Source organism: Staurois parvus, unplaced genomic scaffold (assembly GCF_062004578.1).
Source record: "Staurois parvus isolate SC_StPar_1 unplaced genomic scaffold, SC_StPar_1.0 ptg000244l, whole genome shotgun sequence".
NCBI classification, from domain to species: domain Eukaryota; kingdom Metazoa; phylum Chordata; class Amphibia; order Anura; family Ranidae; genus Staurois; species Staurois parvus.
In genome coordinates, this window is record NW_028318040.1 from 7,056,421 (window position 1) to 7,077,727 (window position 21,307).

Below are 21,307 nucleotides of genomic sequence, written 5' to 3' on the forward strand. Positions count from 1 at the left end.
CTTTATTGTCAGTGAGAGGAATAGTGCCTCATCATTGGTGTCAGCGGGAGGAATAACCCCTCACCATTGGTGTCAGTGGAAAGAATGGTGCCCCATCTTTAGTGTCAATGGGAGGAATAACGCCCTATCATTGGTGTCAGTGAAAAAAATAGTGCACCATATTTGGTGTCAGTGGGAGGAATGGTGCCCCATCATTGGTATCAGTAGGAGGAATAGTGCCCCAGCATTAGTGTCAGTAGGAGAAATAGCACTCTATCATTGGTGTCAGTGGGAGGAATAGTGCCTCATCATTGGTGTCAGTGGGGAGGAATAGTGCCTCATCATTGGTGTCAGTGGGAGGAATGGTGCCCCATCATTGGTATCAGTAGGAGGAATAGTGCCCCAGCATTAGTGTCAGTAGGAGAAATAGCACTCTATCATTGGTGTCAGTGGGAGGAATAGTGCCTCATCATTGGTGTCAGTGGGAGCAATAGTGCCTCATCATTGGTGTCAGTGGGAGGAATAACGCCTTATTATTGGTGCCAGTGGGAGGAATAGTGCCTCATTATTGGTGTCAGTGGCAGGAACTATGCCCCAAGGGCCAGAAAAAAGCAAACAAAGGGCCGTATCTGGACCCCAGGCTGCAGTTAAGAGACCCCTGCTGTACATGATAAGTGTAAATACTGTATAAGCAAAGAGAAAACTACTACCACAATTGAAATCAGCACTGCCTTCCTGGAAATCCAGTGCTACCAGAGCAGCAATGTTTCCTGGCATACAACACTACCACAGAAGACACTTAACAGAGGTGCCATGCAACTATACAGTATACAATGTTTCTAATATATCATGTGATATTGGTACTATATGGCCATAGAGTGTGTTATTTATACCTAGTGGCACATGGAATGTACCATGAAACTCACTGTATTTATCATGTATCACCTGGTATCAATAATGCATAGTATACTTTGTGCCATGTTGTGCCATGTTATTCCTTACACCACACCTCATACCATTTATTTTTTATGGGCATTACAGAAATTCCCCCTGCATGCTCATAAGCCTGGATATGTACAGAGTTGGTAAGTATAAGCAGATTTGACTTGGTTGTAGTGAAGAGCTGTACATTTGAAGATTTTATTAACTGTTTCCTGATGCTATGATCTCTCTGCCCCAGCTCATTATGTTGTCAAGGATTAAAAAGGTCAGAAAAATCATGAAATTGGACATGACATTTATTTGTGTGGAATTTGAACTTGAATACTCATGGAACAGTGCCATCCCACAATGTATTATATACAAATGAATATTATCCCTTTGAGAATCAACAAAAGTACCTACCTAGAAGAGGATTTATGGACTCTTTGTATTGGTTTTAGTAAGGTAAGGAATGCATGTAACTATTGATCATATGGTAAAATCTCTCTTTAAAGTGTTACTAAACCCAGGACCCCAATTTTGCTCCATCTAGTCTACTACAGTACACACTACATGGAAATGCAATTATTTTAGTAAATATAAACTGCTAAATACCTTTTCTCATCATCAGTATATAGCAGTCTTGTGACTTCTATCAGTGTCCAGGTAAGTACAGGGTAAAGCCTGTAGGAGGAATTTTCATTCTGCTCTAGGAGGATGCAGAACCCATCACCTCTGTCTGGACAGTGCTGTTTGGCCCTGTGCTGATCACATGCACTCTCCCAAGAAAAAAAAAAGCCTGTATATATACACACTAAAATGAGCATGTGCAGAGTGTCTCCACACGATATGTCTTATCAGAAGATAAGAGGGAGAAACTGGAAGAAGGGGAGAATCAGAGAGGTCAGGACCAAACAGCATTTCTAAACAATGCAGAGTATTAACCCCTTAGGTCCCACAGTGAGTATAACAAGCATGCTTTACTGCATATATAGACTGGTTTTACTATTGTGGGTTTCGTTACACTTTAATCTTTACTTTTTTATCTGTATATATTTATATTGATGCCTTTTCTGATTATTATGTGCAATATTCAAATCTACTGAACTATTGTATTTGGGATAATTAGTTTATAATTGGAAAAAGAAGACAATACAGAACAATGAATAGTGATAATGTTCACTATGAAGCAGGCCATATCTCTAATTGGGTTCGAAAAAAACATTTCATTAAAATTCACAGACAGATGCTACACAATCCTATTATTGTCCCTATTTCATAGGAAAAACTTCCTCTCACAGCCCTCTGTCTATTCAGACTCATCATCAAGGCCAGACTTTCTACATCGGCACCAGCACCAGAAACAAAAACAAAAATAACAATAAAAATATAAATAAAAATCATAATTCTAAAATCATCCAATTACCTTTTCTAGACACTGGTAGTAGAAATACTGTTCACAGTGAGTATTATATTCAATATCCTCATATGTTTTTATAGATCTTTCAAAATTTTGTACACTGCTAAACCACATGTACTGTTCATGATAAAGAAAAACTCTTGCAAATAATAATTATGAACTTGGCTTTCAGGAACACCAATCATACTGCATAAGTACAGGTAACCCCAAAGTACAAGTACCACTCAGGTGGTCCTTCAGACATTATCATATCGGGTCCTACTGCTCAGAAGTCTTTAACTTCCTAGTATACAATTCTTTTTACCACTGCAGGTACCAGCAGATATCAAGCCTAAATCTTGGCAGGCAGGCTATAATGGAGTGAGTCAAAAGAGATGAAAAAATTCTCAAGAAAATACACATTTCACAATCATCTCCAATGACTTGGGTACAATATGTTCTACATCATTTTTTATGTCTTGATTCTACAAAGGAAACCTTTCTTTTGGAATGCAAAACAACAATTACTGACACTCAGGATCTCCTCCGGTATTTCTTTATTGAACGTAATTCCTGAACACACAGTACAACAGATTATGCATTTCTGCCTACACTGCCTTTTTAGTCATAGTTAGTTGTAGCAAATTGCAACATTGTTAAAATAGCTTCCCACAGAAGACAGGCCAGTAATACACAAAACATGATACAGGTGAAAACAATGAAGGGAGCAACAAAGCTGTCAAAGAAAAAATATCAAAGTAAAAACAAAAAATAAACAATGCTCAAAAATAAGTTAAACATTGATTACTATAAATTTCATTTATTATTTAAGGTATAAGCTGAAATACCATCTATAAACCAAGCCATGTGGAATCCCAGACTAAAGATCCACAGGGTCTCACGTTCTGCAGTGGGTATTTCTCCCTCTTGAATAAAGTATAACCCTTTCTATACCACAAAAGGTCATGTCCCAAATGTCTCTAATAGTCTGGAATTGGTGGAATATCTTGAAAGGGCAAGCTGCAGATAGTTTCCCATCTCTACAAAAGTGTTCCCCAATTAGAGTCCTAAGGTGCCCAGAGATGCATCCCACATATTGTGAGTTGCACTTGGATCATACAACATTGTAAACTATGTTCTTAGTGCCATAACTTACTGTACATACTCAGTTTAGCAGGATAATAAGATAGTAGGTCTTCAAAACCTCTCCATGACACACAAATCTTATAGTGATCTCTAAAGACACATTAGAATCACAAAACCAAAATGCAGCAAATAACATATTTGCCGCAATACTTCAGGTTTAAAATATGAGATGTTCATAATCACTACTGAAATCCTCCTCCCCCCACCCCCGGTCCACATTTTGGTCACTGTCTAGCAAGTCCAATAAGAACGCAATACATAATGCGGAATTGGACGCCAGCATGCTACTGAGAGGAATACGGGTAAAGCGGTTGGGTGAACCAAAAGGCTACAGTGATTGCTGTAAGACCAGGTGGTACATGCGGTATTACAAGTTATGTTTATGAGAGTACCATTTTGAGGTCAATAAACTTTTATGTCTTTTTGAGGAATTGCTGTATGTGGTGTAAGCTGCATTATTAAGCAAGGAGATGTCTCTCTAAAAGGTGGATTTTGGGTATCGGCTGGCATTCCACAAGGAGGGTATAAAAGAGGGATTGGCTAAAATATCTATATGATGGCAAACGTTTATTGACCTTATATATATATATATATATATAAAAATATGGGTCAAATCCTGGTGGTGAGTGCATTTTTGCACGTGTGGTGTTCACAGGGTCACACTAAATAAAGAACACTTTGAATGAATGAACTCTTTGATTTTTGTGGACAATTTAATGAACTTTTAGGAATTTATAATCATATATTATTGGTGCACACACGTTTGTGATACTTTGCATGACATTTAGGTGTCCGTTTATGAACCAGCAGTAATAGATCGCTGCTCAGTTCTCCGGCATTCTCGGAGAACACAGTTCTCCTGTGAATGCCGTTTATGAAGCATATGTAGATCAGTTCTCCAAAGGAAGGGAGAACGGTCTACAAATGCTGGAAAACTGCTGATTTTACTATAATCTCGCGAGATTACAGTAAAAGATCAGTTTACTAAACAGAGGTAAATTATCGCTGCTTAGTTTTCGGTTCCTCCGATTCTCCAGTTCTGGGCTGGAGAATCTGGAGGGAGAACACAGATCTCCAGTGAAGGGCTGAACATGTTCTCCTGAGTGTTATAAACTGTGAATGACCAGAGAATAGCTGCGATCCTCTGAATCACAGCTATTCTCTATGTCATAAAAGGACACCTTAAAGTGGATTTTTTTCACCAATTTTGGATTACAAATGTTCTAGGAATTTATTTGATGTAATTGTTTTTAGTTGAGAGATTCATTAATATTTTCGTTGGTACATATATATCCACATTTTTATTTCATCACTATATTCATCACTACACCTAACCTTCAATATTTGATTTATTGGTGATATCCTGATAGTGTCCTTCATCTCTAATTTCAGACTTTGTAGCATTCTTTTTTAATAACACTTTTAGTATACAGTTCACCCAAGTTATAAATCCACACCAACTGTATTTTCGTTGATTGCTCCTTTTCCATAACGATCAGGGTCATATTCTCAGTAAAACACAATTCAAACCTACTAGAGGCATCTTCAAATTTATAGTGTCACTATCTAAAATGGATATATACTGTTTGGTCAGTTTTGCATCCTTGGAAGAAATTGCTCCAATGATCAAGACTATATTCCAAGGGACAATTACTTTTAGATAAATTTTGAGAAAACTTGTATAAGGAATATTCTCTGATAACTGCCTTTAACAAATATGTGTGACCGATGGCGCTTGCTTACTAGCATCAGCAAAGTAAAAACAAATGTGCTCATAAAAACATAATGATACAAACAAATAAATAAGTGCAAATTTGATTATAAGTCCATGTATCATATATAAATGCAAAATCCCAGATCATAAGTATTCCATAAACTCCAACATCAATGTATTCAACAGAAAATCATTGTGTAGTGATGAAAGTGTTATTATCCACCCAGGGGCGGACTGAAAACTCATGGGGCCCCCGGCAATAGGGGATCATGGGGCCCCTGTGTCCTTGCCCAAACTCAAAAAAGCCTATGCAAAAGGTACCAGGGGCATCTCATTGGGCCCCCTACTGACCCCGGGCCCTTGGGCAGCGCCCGAGTTTCCAAATGGTCAGTGCGCCCCTGTATCCACCATTCTTACTGCCAAGTGATCCATAAGATCACTTATGGCATAAGATCCAAAAAAGAGTCCTTCCATAGTGTAAAACTGTATGATTTAATACAAAAGCTGTACACTATGAGAAGACCCTTTTTCTTTTTTGGATCTTATGCAATTTAATGGCCATTGGAGTACCATTCAACCATTTGGTGAGGAGGTGACTACGGAGAGAGGTGTCGAGCGAGGAGGTCCTGGGGTGACTACAAAGTGCTATATGGCTTTTCTTGTTGTACATTGTTCATTTGTTCATTTGTATCTGGTGAGGAGTGTTTCTGATCAATAGTGGTGGTTCACTCTGCAGTGGGAACGGTGGATAATAACATTTTCATCACTACACAAGGATATTCTGTTTAGTTTATCTATGTTGGAGTCTATGTAATACTTATGATCTGGGACTTTGCACTTATATATGGTTCATGGACTTATAATCTAATTATTTGCACTTATGTATTTGTTTGTATCATGATGTTTTTCTCAGTACATTTGTTTTTACTTTGCTGATGGTAGTAAGCAAGCACCATTGGTCACATATATATTTTTACATCATTTAGGATAAGACGTGGCAGCTGCTAATATTTGTTTAGCGTGGGTAGCTACTGTATGCTGCCTTTCACAAATACCTTATAAGATCTAATAACCCCTCTTTATCAAGGTCTAAATACAGTGAAGAGAATTACATCAGATTTTATACTGAATACAACACTCAATACAATGCCCCTGTATATAGGTCATTTTCTGGACACACACTGGGGTATACTTGAAAGGGACCCCATTTTAAACAATATTCTTTCTTTCATAAATGCACCCATTATGTTAAAAACAACCATTTCTCCATCATCATCTTTTTATTATTTTCAAATATCTGTGGGTCTTTCAAATGTGGAAAGATAATTTGTGGCTCATGTAATTTTATGGTATATGGAAACATTAGTTAACCAATAATACACGTAGGGTCCAATTCCACCTTTATGCCTCTCCTTATGTTATCTACTGCCTGACATGCTTTTACAGACTCACTTCTGTGAGTGAATTTTTGAGCCTGTTGAGGGACGGCCTCAGAGGACAGCTGGCAGACTTCTATCCATTGGTTAAAGTGTGCCTATTATTTCTTGATAAAAGTATGTTTCACTGCTGAACCACATTGTGGTGCTGCTGCTGTACATAAGTGAATCTAATTGCAAAAGAAAAAAAATATTTCCATTGCTAAATATATGCTGTCAGAGTACACCGACTCTAAGGCCATCTTTGAAAATTGTACTGTTCCATTACACCATATACAGCTTTTAGACCTTCCCCAAACCTGTAATTTAAAGGATTTGTGTTTTTTCTATGTCATTGGCCACATGAACACTACTTATCATTAACCTTCCTTGGATAAGAGACAATTGTAGAGTGCAGTAAACTGGTAATTTACACGCCCCAGGATGAGAGGGGGCGCAGCAATGGCTTCACAAACTTTTCATTGTCCTTCTCATCCAGGGAAACAGTCCCATAACTCAGGGAATTGACTCCATGTTTATACAGACCACTATAGATGTGTATTTAATTCAAAAAAGGAAACCTGCTTGTGAGCTCAGTAAATAATATGTTTTCTCTAATAAAAACAAGCAAAATGAGTGAGCGCACAGAATCAAAACAAATAAGCAGCTGGCATAAAAGGATAAAACCCCTTAATCCTCAAATAAACCATAAAACAAATATGCAGCGCTGTTAATAAAGTGACTTAAAGTGACAAGAGTTCTCAGCCTGGGGATCAGACAAATCCTGTCTGGTATGCTGAAAGATTCTGAGCCACTCAAGGTGGAGTAGTGCCACTTGGTGCAGCCGGTGTACTGTGGTTGGAATCGGATTTAAGGAGCTGTCCCTGTCCCTGTATGCTGGATTGGTTCTGCTGCGAGGTCTGGAGTGCTTCCTTTGTGTGTATGTGCCAGTGGAGCCCCCCCTGTCTGTGACCAGATCCATGATGACCACCAGGGTCCTCCCCGGATAATATTATATGCGCATTTTACTTGCGCTTCTGGTGAGTGCAAGCATACCTCATTTCCTTACCACAAGAAGTCATGTGCACCGAAGTTTGATTCTATGCTCTTTTAAAACTTTTCTGTTACTGAAAATACTGAAATGATTTGGAGCAACATATTGTTTATCTTCTGACCCCATCCATTCACAAGTTCATTGGACTAGTATTTGGAGCACTTTACTGAGTCCATCATTTTACATGTTATTTTAAATCACAGGATATTGATTCATTTTATAGTCAATTTTATGATACAGTTGTGTCCAAAATTATTCAACCCCCACTGAAATTGAGTGTTTTGGCCAGTTTGACATTGCTTTTGATCATTCAGTCATCTTGCTTACATTTACATTAAAGAGGCACTTGTAGGTCAGACAAATATAACATAACAGTTATAATGAAATAACCACAAATGTCTTTTCTGTGCTCACAGCATTATCAGTTTTATTCAACCCCCAAGTGACATTCAATCTTAGTACTTAGTACAGCATCCTTTTACAGTTATAACAGCTTTTAAACGTGAAGCATAGCTTGACACAAGTGTCTTGCAGCGATCTACGGGTATCTTCGCCCATTCTTCATGGGCAAAGGCCTCCAGTTCAGTCACATTCTTAGGCTTGCGCACTGCAACTGCTTTCTTTAAGTCCCACCAGAGGTTCTCAATCGGATTTAAGTCTGGTGACTGCGATGGCCACTCCAAAATGTTCCAGCCTTTCCTCTGCAACCATGCTCTAGTGGACTTGGAGGTATGCTTGGGATCATTGTCCTGTTGAAAGGTCCAACGTCTCCCAAGCCTCAGGTGTGTGACGGACTGCATCACGTTTCCATCCAATATCTCCTGGTACTGAAGAGAATTCATGGTACCTTGCACACGCTGAAGCTTCCCTGTACCTGCAGAAGCAAAACAGCCCCAAAGCATGATTGACCCTCCACCATGCTTCACAGTAGGCAAGGTGTTCTTTTCATCATAGGCCTTGTTCTTCCTCCTCCAAACATAGCGTTGATCCATGGGCCCAAACAGTTCTAATTTTGTTTCATCAGTCCACAGAACACTATCCCACAACTTTTGTGGTTTGTCCACATGGCTTTTGGCATACTGCAGTCGACTCTTCTTATTCTTTGGAGACAGCAAGGGGGTACGCCTGGGAGTTCTGGCACGGAGGCCTTCATTACGCAGTGTGCGTCTTATTGTCTGGGCTGAAACTTCTGTACCCACATCTGACAAATCTTTTCTCAGTTCCTCAGCAGTCACACGGGGACTTCTCTCCACTCTACGCTTCAGGTAGCGCACAGCAGTCGAAGTCAGCATCTTCTTTCTGCCACGACCAGGTAGCGTTTCAACAGTGCCCTTTGCCTTGAATTTGCGAATGATGCTTCCTAAGGTGTCTCTTGGTATGTTTAACATCTTTGCAATCTTCTTATAGCCATTGCCCTTCCTGTGAAGAGAAATCACCTCTTCTCTTGTCTTCCTGGACCATTCTCTTGCCTTCACCATGTTTGTAACCACACCAGTAAATGTCTAGAAGGAGCTGAGTATCACAGTCATTTTAAAGCTGCCTAATTGGTGCTTATTATGCTTGATTGCTGCTCGGTGACATCCACAGGTGTTTTCAATACCTGATGGAAAGCACCTGTATGAACCTCTGTTCTTCAGAGTGGTAGTCTTTAAGGGGTTGAATAATTGTGGCAATGAAGAAACCACATAAGAACCATTTACTACTGTATTACATAAACAATTGATGTCATTTTAGTTGCATTTGGGTAGTTACAACGTCCTTGTAGGATTTGATTCTGAATACAATTCCAAATGTACACTATAGTCCCTAAACCCCTTTACAGCATTGGGGGTTGAATAATTTTGGACACAACTGTATATGACCATACTGTTGATCACTACCTACTTTTGTCACTTAATTGATTCATTTGTTTTATACTCATCTATTCACATCTGCACTCGTCACCTTGCTGACGATATTTCTTGGACTTCACTATTATTGCACAGTCAATTCTTTGCACCTTTTGCACTAAATATTTTTTCTCTATTCTTCTACTACTAGAATACTAGGCCATAAGTGGTGTCTGTAATAGTAACTTGTGTGATGTCACGTTAGCCTGATGTTAAATTGCTTGCAGTGTTCGAGCTTTAGTATGTTCCATGTAACCCCTATATGTGTTACTATCTAATGGTTAAGCTGATCCCTAGTTGTGTCACTCCCAACTGTACAATGTTAATTAGTTATTCTAGTTCCATCCACTGGGAAACACAGTGAAGGAAAATGTATAGTTTTTTTATATTCAAGAAGACTGGAAAAACATCCTCTGCACTGTAACAGCTTAAACATAGGGACATAACAATGTAATCTATTATTAAACAATAAACCGGAAAAAAATATTAAACTCAAAAGGAAACACTGTGCTATCTAGGATTAAGTGACAAATGAAAATTAAAATATTCATACAAAATATGCAAAATATAATATGAAGTCATTTCTCTTTTAAAGTATACATGTCTTAATCCCTTTCAATTTATTCAAATTTCAGAATATAAAACAACACTTATTCACAAACCTGTAACATAAATGCGCACATTACACGAATACATAAACCACAAAAAAAAATAAGTCCTATAAATTGTGGCTTTACATGTGTATAAGTCCAATAAAATTGGAGCTGTCTATCTGCACATTGTGTACATTTTCTTGTTCATTCACTCAGCGCAGAAAACAAAGATCCACCCTCAGATAGCAGGAACAATTCACTCACCAGAGTCACTATGGGGTGGTGGATGTTTGTTTTCTACACTGGGTGGAAGCGCACACACAAAAAACTGCTCTATTACCATGTGAAACTGCCACAATTCATTTGGATGTACTGTTTTTTTGTGGATTATGCATTTAAGATGACATTTAACATTTGAATAGCCATGATTTTACTGGACAAGTTAAGTTATATAACAGGTATATGAAGAACCACAGTTTTATCTATTGAAAGTTGACTCAAAAATGAATGTTCATCCAATACATCTAATCTTTTTGGACTACTGTCTGGCACATTTTTTAAGATTGTAGTAGAAAACCTAAATTCTGTGTTAATTTTGGATCTGTTATTTCAAAATACTGTAGTATTGTGTAACACAATCGAGCCTTCTTAGAATAGAAGGTATTCATGTGTCTCATTTCTTCATATATCCCAAAAATAAGATTTTACAATATTTTGGGACAGTGGGCAGAGCCATGCAAATTATTCCTGTATGCTTCAGTGTCAAAGTGCATAACCAGACCTACTGGTGTATAGTCAAATATATCCTAATGTTTGTGTGAAATTATGATTTCTATCAATATGAATTCAGTTGGACACTTGGACACTTTATTAGCAAGATCTCACTGAAATCATTCCTACTGTTTCCAGCTATCCTTATGTGCTTCAGCTCTTTCTGTTATATTCTCTATATCATTAATTAGAAAAAGAACACGCAGTGCAGGACCCTATAGTATGTTCACAGATTGAGTACAGACTCAGCCCTTCCTGTTATACTGTTATATTCTCCATATCATTGATTAAAAAACAAAAAAACAAAAAACAGGCAAAGCAGGTAGAGTATATACTCAGGACCTCAAATCCATAAGGTCCAAAACTAAAATATATAAATAATTACATATTTCTGGGTTTATGTGCATATAGGAGGGTGTTATTTATTATTAAAATAAATATCTTAAGTTGTCTAACTTTATCAAACTCTGTTTCCGTGAAAGAAAAGCATCAGTAAAGGTAGATATACCATTATTTGTCAAATATGGCCTCCTAACTAAGCATACCAAGTTTGGGAATGCTGGATTTTAGCAAAAAAAATGGATTTCTGAAAAAAAATTGCAAATATATTTATGCCAGTATGTGTCTAATAAGATAATAAAATCAATCAAATGGTTTGAAAATGTCAAATAACTAGTCTTCCAAATCAAAGCACATGAGATGTGTCTGTATTTAAAAAGGAAAAAGGAATATCTAGGTTTTCATCTCTGCTTATTTAGTACAACCAGGACAAAAATCCTTGCCCATGTGCGCTAAATATACTTACTGGTCTTTCAACTGCAGACTGTCTCATTTCAAACTTGACTTGACAACTATTTGATTCATATTTTGTATCTGAAAAGAATATTTTTACATCTCAGGGAATTTTGAATCTGTGACACACTTTTTGTTCTTTTTTTTTTTTCTTTTTGTAAGCTCCCTGGAGTGTGAGGAGACAGATGCTGGTGAGACAGCTTAGTGTTCTGCTCCTGAACTGTACTCCTTAATTAGCTGCTGAGATTTTATGTATCAACCTATATGTCCACAAGAGAATGCTTGAAAGGTTTTATCTTGTATCATGAGGGAAAAAAAGTATATCGCAATGAAAAAAAACCCAGTGAAGTTTATGAACCCATTCCCTTTTCTCCAGCGGTCTGCCATCTGTACTCTAGTCACCTTTGAATCAACAATACTAAAAACTAAACAAAGCAATACTATGATAGATGTAATAAAAATGAATTTTATGGTGCTTGCTTATTTAACACAGCAAAGGTTAAAAAACAACTTCCCTTTTAGTTTTTCTTTAAATATTTCCTTCACCCCCCCCCCCCCACAGTGTAACCTGCACACTAAACTACTTACATGGATCCTTACTTCCCAATTCTTTACTATGCAGCATTGTTTGACAGCACACAGAAACATCCTGGTCAGGTCTCGTGTCTAGTGGCTGTGGGCTGCTTTGAGCGCAAACCACTCCCTGCATGGCGCTATGGAGGGCTGCACAGTAAAGAGCTTTAGAATAATGTACAGCACTGAGAAAACCTTTTAGCGCTATATAAATACTGTATAATAATAATAATAATTGTGGAAAAGTAACTTGTTTTTGCACTTGAGTTGGGTGTATAATGTATAACTACACCATAACTGAATGTGTACTTTAAACAAATACATTATCTGAATCTTCCATGGTGATAGACTGCCAAAACAAAGGCAAATGTTTGTTGTAGGTCAGGCAATTTTAGACCAAGTATTGCATAATTTCTAGACAAAACAGGCCCCATAGGATCATCCGGTGTCGGGATAGTTGGAATGGAAGACTGCATATGTCTATGTGTGTGTGTTGTTTTCACATTGTTACATAGTTAGTCTGGCTGAAAAAAGACAAAAGTCCATCAAGTTCAACCATAGAAAAAAAAAGTTATAATCCTATACCCACTGCTGATCCAGAGGAAGGCAAAAAAAAACAAAAACCCAGCAAAGCTTGATCCAATTTGCTCCTGCTGGGAAAATATTTCACCTGTTCTTTAGGTTCAGTTCCACAGATATCAGATATAGGTATTGTGAAGCCTACAAAAGTGCATCTAAGAGTCAGTACATCATCGCGTCGCACATTTGATGGCCATTTTGGCTGGCCTATCTATAAATAGAAGTGTAAACAAACAATTGATGCCTTTTCCTCAACATGTGATCAGGAGACTACACTTTTTCACTTCACTTTACCCCCACGAAGCTTTGCTTTTTAGTGAAACATGTAGGGTATTCTTTATGTTTTTTTTCTTTAGAGCGCTGTTTTTTGGGAGCACTTGTTTACTTCTTCCCTAAATAACTTTTGTGGGGCAAGGAGGATTGCACTTTTTTCACAATTAATGGTGATCCCCCTAGCTAGCCAAGAATTTTTGGTGGATACGGTGATGTGTGTTGCCTGTCCAATAGTGGTGTAAGTTATCACCACATGGATGGGTGTACCTGTACTGCATATCTGTAGCAATAGAAATAGATGTGTTGAGCCTATTTAAGAGAGTGTCAACATGATAGGATGGATGGGATGTGCTTCATTTATGACACCAACAGATCTATCATTTCTCTCTGAGACAAGATGATGAATGGATATGGTATTTGTATATTACATAATATTTCTGTGCTATCAGATGAGTGTATTGATCTAAAGTAAGTATGCTATCATTTATGAAAACAGGGATCACTTATGCTGTGATTTAATATGTGCTCCTTTTGCCTTATGGGTATTTAACCTCCCTGGCGGTATTCCCGAGTGTAGCTCGGGGTAACATTTCAGTACCAAAAGCGGTAACCCCGAGCTACACTCGGGAATACCATGCGGCGCTGCTCCGGCATGTGTTCTTCACTTACCTTACCCTGCGCTCCCGCGATGTGTCCCCTGAAGCGTCCCCGGCCATCTCCTCCGGCCGATGCCGGCATCCGGCTTCTGTGTCCTGTCCCTGTGACGTCGGGACGTACGGGCGCCGCCGCCGGCGGGAAATTTAAAAATTTTAAAATATGTCATTTTTTTTTTTTTTCATTTTACACAGTAAAACATTGCTGTTTCAACCTATTTCACATACATATTGTCCCTAGTGCTTTGTCCTGCGCCCTGCCTGCATTTTGTCTGTTCTTTCTGCCTGGAAACTGAGAAATGTCCATGGCGTCCAAAAAGTGTCCCTTTAGGTCAAAAGCGGTTTAGATCAGCTAGAGAACAGCGATAGTAAATCAGAACCACTTACAGAATTGAGTGATAATGATTCGTGGGGGAAATTTGTCATCAGAAACTGAAAACGATTTTGCGACTGAGCTCAGCAATGTGCGAACTTGGCGCTATATTTCACATTTCAGTGTTTTTGGTTTGATTATATTATTGAATTAAATTTTTTATTATTTTTATATTATTTTTATGATTATTTATTAAATTATAATTTATGATTTTGTGTTTCAAATTTTCATACCCGGGATGCTTACTAGACTCTTGTTCGGACAGATTTCAGTGAGTTTTTCCTAAAAATTACAGCCTACAATAAAAAAAATACATATTTCCATGCAAAAAAATGGTACCGCTTTCAGCACCAAAAATCTGAAATAATCATACCGCCAGGGAGGTTAATAAAGACAGCTCTAAACATACTAATTTTATAAAATCCTAAATAAAGGTTATAATACATTTTAGTGGATTTTTTGGTGCATAGGGACACGCACCCTTGTACAGTTTATCAAACAATCAAGGTTGTCAAATCAAACTTGAAATGTGACATTCATCAGCTGAAAGACCAGTAAGTATGATTAAAATATTTTAACAATGATATTAAAATAGCAACAAAACAATAATAATACAGCTAGTTATTATGTTAAGATTAATTCAAAAAGTTTTAATATTATCAGTCTAGTTTACTTTTCATACTCTTGAATGGAAATTCCATATGAATGCCAAAACTATGTGTTTGAAATGCTATCAAATCAATGGAGACCTATGAGGTCATAAATTACTTATTTTATGGGCTATTGGTATCTGCAGCCTTGAGTCTCATCTCTATCGTCATAGAAGCAGTTGTGCTGAATTGTTAATGATATATGAGAAATAACTTCATAGTCAGTAAGGTATTTCTGCTTCTAAGCTCTCAAAACAGAAGCAACTTTGCTTTAGCTGCTTATCCATTATCCATTCTTACCTCTAGAAATGTATGAGTCTTCTGGTTGGGAAATGGCAGCTGCCTGTGGCCTAGGTGGTGGTAGTGGAGCTCTATGCACAATAAAAGACTTTTTTGTTCTTTGGTTCACTTCATCAGCGGGTTCAAAAGGTAACTCCATATATTCACTTTCATGGGAGGTAAGACTATATGGATCTTCTTCATTGCTTTCATCCATAGTTTCATCCCAAATACAATGATCACTAATGCTGTCGTGGCTTCTCACTTCTGCAACAAATAAATATAGATATATTAGAAAAGCACGTATTAAGGATAGACTTGCACAGGGGGTCCATGAAACCTGAGCAGTAAAATAGAAGATCTGGACTTATAACGGCATATATCAAGAACGTCAATGAGCTATGAATTCATTTTTGGAGAAGGACTCCAAACTTTGAACATCTCCTGGAGCATTAATAAATCCAGTATTAAAAATTAGAAGAAATGTGGCACACCAAAACAGGTAAATAAGAAATAAGATAAAAAAGCAATGAAAAGGTCAGATGTACATCTAAAGATGCTGCAGAGATCATCAACTGATATGGGAGAAAGTGAGCCGGCTCACCCTCTGACGATGTGCGTGGCACGTAACGCGCAAGGAGGCGCCTGCTCGCGCCGTTGACGTCACGCCGTCGGAGCATCGTGGAGCTCCGGCGGCCATTTCCTTCTAGAACGGTTAGTGTTTTATTGTCATCTGCCGTTCCTATTGCTATCTGTTGGATGCATCCTTTGTATTTTCAAAAAAATTTGCTTTATCCAAACGTTATCACACCATGGGCATTTTTTTGCTTTGACCCCGCATGGGGAGAACCCCTTTTTCAGAAGCTGTGTTACTCCGATTCCATCCAGAGTGGGAGGTTTCTATTTGCTGCAAAAGCAACACCCACACATCCCTTAAGGGGAACTCTGTGTCGGAGCCTTAATTGCTGTGACCCTGGACCTGTCTGATCTAAAGAGGGATACTCTTCCAAGGGCAGAACCAGATGTACACTTCCAGTGACACCAGGGAATAACTATTATACACTGCACTGTATCAAGTGCGGTTCCGGTAAGTGGGCATTTCTTACATTCCGTATTGAGGAACATCCACTGATCGGGAATAACTAAGGACTATTGATTTAAGCGCTGTACTATTTCTTTCATATTATTTATTGAGGTTTTATTGGTTGCCTTGAGTGTACAGCTGCTGAACTGATTAGCGCTCACTTTTTTACTTTATTTACCTATTTTACAAGTATAGCCTGTTGCCCTCTCACAGGTCTTCTACATCTTGACCCCATATCTGGCACACTTGCTGGGGAGAAATTATTTGAATGCAAGGCAGCCAGAAAAATTAATAAGCGACTCATCAACGCAGGTGTTTTGCTGGGGAGTATAGACATTTGCAAATTTTTGGTTAAGGTGATTTACGAGGGGCTGAATTTGCTGAATTTTGAGGAGCCGGTCAAATTCAGGCCCACCTCGAGAATGACAGAGTGTGTTGTCGTTGAAATGCATAAAATACATTATACTCTGATATCTATGCCTGGCCATGGCAGCAGAGAACACGGGCATATGGTGAATCGGGTCTGTGGACCAATACAACTGCAATTCATTTTTTTTAGTAATGTCCTTGTTGAGGGTTAGGCCCAAAAAAAATTTAAATTCAGAAACTGTAATGGGTTTCCATGCAAATGCTCTGGCAAGGTTTGAATTTGGGTTGGCGGTAATAAACTGTTGTGCATATAAATTGCTTTGATCCACAATCAATGCATGTAGATCTTCCGAGAAAAACAGCTTCAAAAATCAAGGGGAGTAGTTAAATTAGCTGTTTCCACCTGAATTCCGGGTTAGGCAGTGAATGGGGGAAGTACGGGTGCTGCAGAATTTGTGGGCTACCAATCGGAATTTGCAAGCACATCCAGAAGGATACTACGGGCTCTACAGGCCTGTGTGCGAATGCTTGGTGGCTGCAGAACACTACTTGCGATCGCCACCGCACCAGCTTGTACTGCACTTATGGGACTCGCCACGTCACCAAGTGATACTGCAGTGATGTCACCAAAATGTAGAGCGGCACTAGTACTGTTACTCTGCTGCATATGAGAGTCATCAAAATTTACCGACAAGTGCTAGCAGAGATCAGGCCTGATTCTGCGAACACTGCGGTTTTGTGTGCAATGTATCAAGTGACAGTGACCTGCTGACACTGCATTTGTTGGGGGAGAAAGGGGGGGGAGCGTAGGGGCTAAACGCAGTTGCTGGTAGGTGCCAGGGCTGATCCCGCTAACGCTGCGTTTTTGGGAACACTATACTAATGTGAACGCTGTATGGTGCTGATATGATCAAAGATATTGATCTGTTCAGACACTATACTAGCAGTGCAGGTTTATTGTGTATGAGCGTGTTCCTGGCAATCAAGGGGTTAAATGTGAATACTGGTGTACTGATGGGCAATCTGGCACTATCTGGGAGGGCCGTGAAAACCACGGGAGTGCGAATCATCTATATATATATACATGATTTTGTGCACCCGTGCAGCCCTGTAGCAGTATTTCTGCTACAGGGCAGTCAGGAAGCAGTTAAAGACGTAGTTTGCGTTACGGCGCTGCGTTACTTTAACTGACTTAATCGTGTGGTCATGCAATGCTGCACCCAAATTAAATTTACGTTCTTTTTTCCCCACAAATTGAGCTTTCTTTTGGTGGTAACTGATCACCTGTGCATTTTTTTTTTTTTTGCGCTATAAAAAAAGACCAACAGTTTTGAAAAAAAAACAATATTTTGGACTTTTTGCTATTAAACATGTCCAGTAAAAAAATTAAACAAATCAAATTTGGTCATAAATTTTGGCCAAAATGTATTCTGCTCCATGTCTTTGCTAAAAAAAAAACCCAATACGTGTAAATTAATTGGTTTATGTGAACGTTATACCGTTTACAAATGGTGGTATGGATACTGTAAATTTTTTTATACTAATAATGGAGACGATCAGCAACTTATGATGGCGATCAGCGACTTATAGAGGAACAGCAGGACTGCATTCTGACACTGGGGGGAACTGACTTGGTGTCACTGACATCCCCAGTAACACCAATACAGTGATCAGTGCTAAAAAAAAGCATTGACGCTGTACTAATGGCACTGGGTAGGAATGGGTTAACATGAGGGGCAATCAAAGGGTTAACTGTGTGATGGGAGTGTTTTACTAGGAGGTGGGGGGTGTTCTTCACTGTAAGCACACTGCTCTGGATGGCTGTGCTCAGCCATCCAGAGCAATGTGCCCAAACCAACAGGGAGGAGGACTGTTGGTAAACAAAGCAGCCCTCCTCCCTGACGGTGATTGCCGGTAATCACTGTGCGCCGGCGGGTAATCACCGTGTGGGACCCAGTGATTGACACCCGCAGCTTGCACGTGCCCCCTACCCGGAAATACAAAATGACATTTATATACATGATTTTGCACACAGGGGCTGCCCTGTAGCAGTATATCTGCTACAGGGCGGTCCTTAAGTGGTTAAAGGGCCAGAACTAATGAAGTAGCTACTAAGGATTGGCAGTGGATAAGTAGAATTTGGTTTCATCCCTAAGCGTGCACCTATTTGTTAAGTCAAGGAAGAAGGTGAGTGCATGGTGCACCTACACGGTGATGGGAAACACCACAATATAGTTGGCACGGTGGAGTGATGCATATATGTTCACTATAATTTGGAGTTACATATAAGTGTTTAATGTGAGTGGATACTGTAACACGTTTAATTTTTGGTTAGATAAAACGGTGTTACACTATGGTATGTTTGTTTTATTTTGCATGGATCTGAAGTTTAAAGAAGCATAATATCTGGAAGGGACACATCACGGAACAGAAATTTGGAGAACCATTTTCCTTATAAAGCGAGTTTTTGGCCTATTATAATCTATAGGTCAGTGGTCAAGGTGAGCAGGGAGTGGGGTCTCAAGTCAAGCACGGTGTTGATTATTGCTGGATGATAACACAACATATACTGGATTGGATGTTTATTATTGGAAAAAAAAATTTCTTGCACTGTAACTTTGTGTTTCTAAAGCTTTTGGTTCTATGTATGATGAGATAGCGCACCACATTTTTTTCATTTATGGTAGAGACTTTAATTCAAAAATCTTGCAGCTGTAATTGCTGTCAAATGTGTCTGTACACGGTACAATTAACGTTTGTGTAAAAAACATTTTCATCTAAAAAAGTGTTATGTATCTTTTGGAAAAATATTGTGCTTGTGCACATTTAACAGCCTCCCGCCCACCATATATGGTAATGACGGCGCAAGGCGATTCTCTCGTTCTGGGAGGACGTCATATGATGTCCTCCCACTCTAACCGAACTCTCTCCGGGAGCACACAGTGCGGCGATTAGTGGTGCCCTGTGTCCATTGGACACAGTGGATCACCAATCAACGGAAAGAGATGAAGATGTCGGCTCGGTCATGTGATCAGCTGTGTCCAATCAGAGCTGATTGCATGTAAATAGGGAAATGCCGGTTATGCCGGCATTTCTCTCCTCATGAGCTGTCACGCTGACAGTTCGTGAGGAGTGGAGAGCCAGTAATCGGCATTCCTCGCAGGGGACATGTACACTGATCATCAGGGCACTGATGATCAGTGTGCCCTGAAGATCAGTGTAGCCCCAGCAGTGCCATCTGTCAGCGCACATCAATGCCAGCTGTCAGTGCTCATCAATGCCACCTGCCAGTGCCCATCAGTGCCACATCAATGCCACATATCAGTGCCTATCAGTGCACATCAATGCCGCATATCAGTGCCCATCTGAGCTGCCTTTCAGTGCCACCTATCAGTGCCAGTCAGTGCCGCCTATCAGTGCCACCTATCAGTGCCATATATGAGTGCTGCCTTTCAGTGCCCATCAGTGCCACCTACTAGTGCCTCCTCATCAGTACCAATTAGTGCCACCTATCAGTGCCCATCAGTGCAGCCTATCAGTGTCCATCACTGCAGCCTCATTAGCACACATCAGTGAAGGAGAAAAATCACTTATTTACAAAATTGTATAACAAAAATTTTCAGTTGGTTTTGGTTTGTTTAGCAAAAAAAAAAACCCAGAGGTAATTAAAAACCGCCAAAAGAAAGCTCTATCTGTCTCAAAAAATTATAAAAATTTCATATGGGTACAGTGCTGCATGACTGCGCAATTTTCATTCAAAGTACGACAGCGCTGAAAGCTGAAAACTGGCTTGGGCAGGAAGGGGGTATAAGTGCCTGGTAGGCAAGTGGTTAAACATGCAGTTTTAAGGGTAACCTTTTAATATATTAAATTCAGTTACTTTTTTTTATCCACATTTGTGCATTAGTTCTAGATTCAATTTTCTTTAAATTGTCACTGATTGGTGGAAAACGGGGACAATTCTAAGGGTAAACAGAATATACCAAATTTTTGGCCATATTGAAGGGACTCGTATAGTGAGATATCTACAATTGAAATTCTAGGACAGTACACCACTATAGCCATTAAGAGGGGTTCATATTGTCTCTGATGGGTTGAAAGGAGGGGGCAATACTAAAGAAAAAAAAATTCTGATTGCTCTTTTATAGAGAATCAATTGAAATATCTGAGTTCCTGACTCACCACTATAGCCATTCAGAGGGGGCTCCTACATTATTCCAATTTATAATTAAGTTAATATTAAGAGTGGAGCTCTATGCACAATAAAATACTTTTTTGTTTTCTGGTCCACTTCATCATGGACCGAAACGGTTCAAAAGGTAACTCCATACATTCATTTTCATGAGAGGTAAGATTGATGCAATTTTCAGGGCCATTGCAAAAATATCTATCCCACTTAACATACCCTGTACAAAACCACCCTCAGCACTTTCCTCTTTTACCCTTGCTTCTACTGAAGAGGTCGCTAAAGTTTTCTTAGAAGCCCACCTTACCAACTGTCCGCTCACCCCCATACTTAAAAAGCCCTTACTGGATCCTGCCAACTTTAACAACTTAAGACGCATCTCCTTGCTTACTTCAAAACTTTTAGAAAGCTTAGTCTACAACTATCTTCATTCCTATCTCACTGACAAAGACCTTCTTGAACTCTTATAGTTTGGATTTCTCTTACTACATTTCACTGAAACTGACCTACTAAAACTCAATAATGATTTAGTAACTGCTAAAACAAATGGCCACTGCTCCATACTCATACTACTAGACCTCTCTGCAGCCTTTGATATTGTTGACCATACCCTCC

The 21,307-nt window shown here is 39.1% G+C and overlaps 1 protein-coding gene across 1 annotated transcript in view; it reads right to left on the bottom strand.

Moving 5' to 3' along the window:
- The window catches only part of BANK1 (B cell scaffold protein with ankyrin repeats 1), a 325,822-nt gene that overhangs the window by 49,767 nt on the left and 254,748 nt on the right, over positions 1-21,307 (bottom strand). The window contains exon 13 of the mRNA XM_089680587.1: positions 15,075-15,320. Coding sequence (XP_089536713.1) covers positions 15,075-15,320 — 246 coding nt within the window. The remainder of the gene's footprint in view (positions 1-15,074; positions 15,321-21,307) is intronic.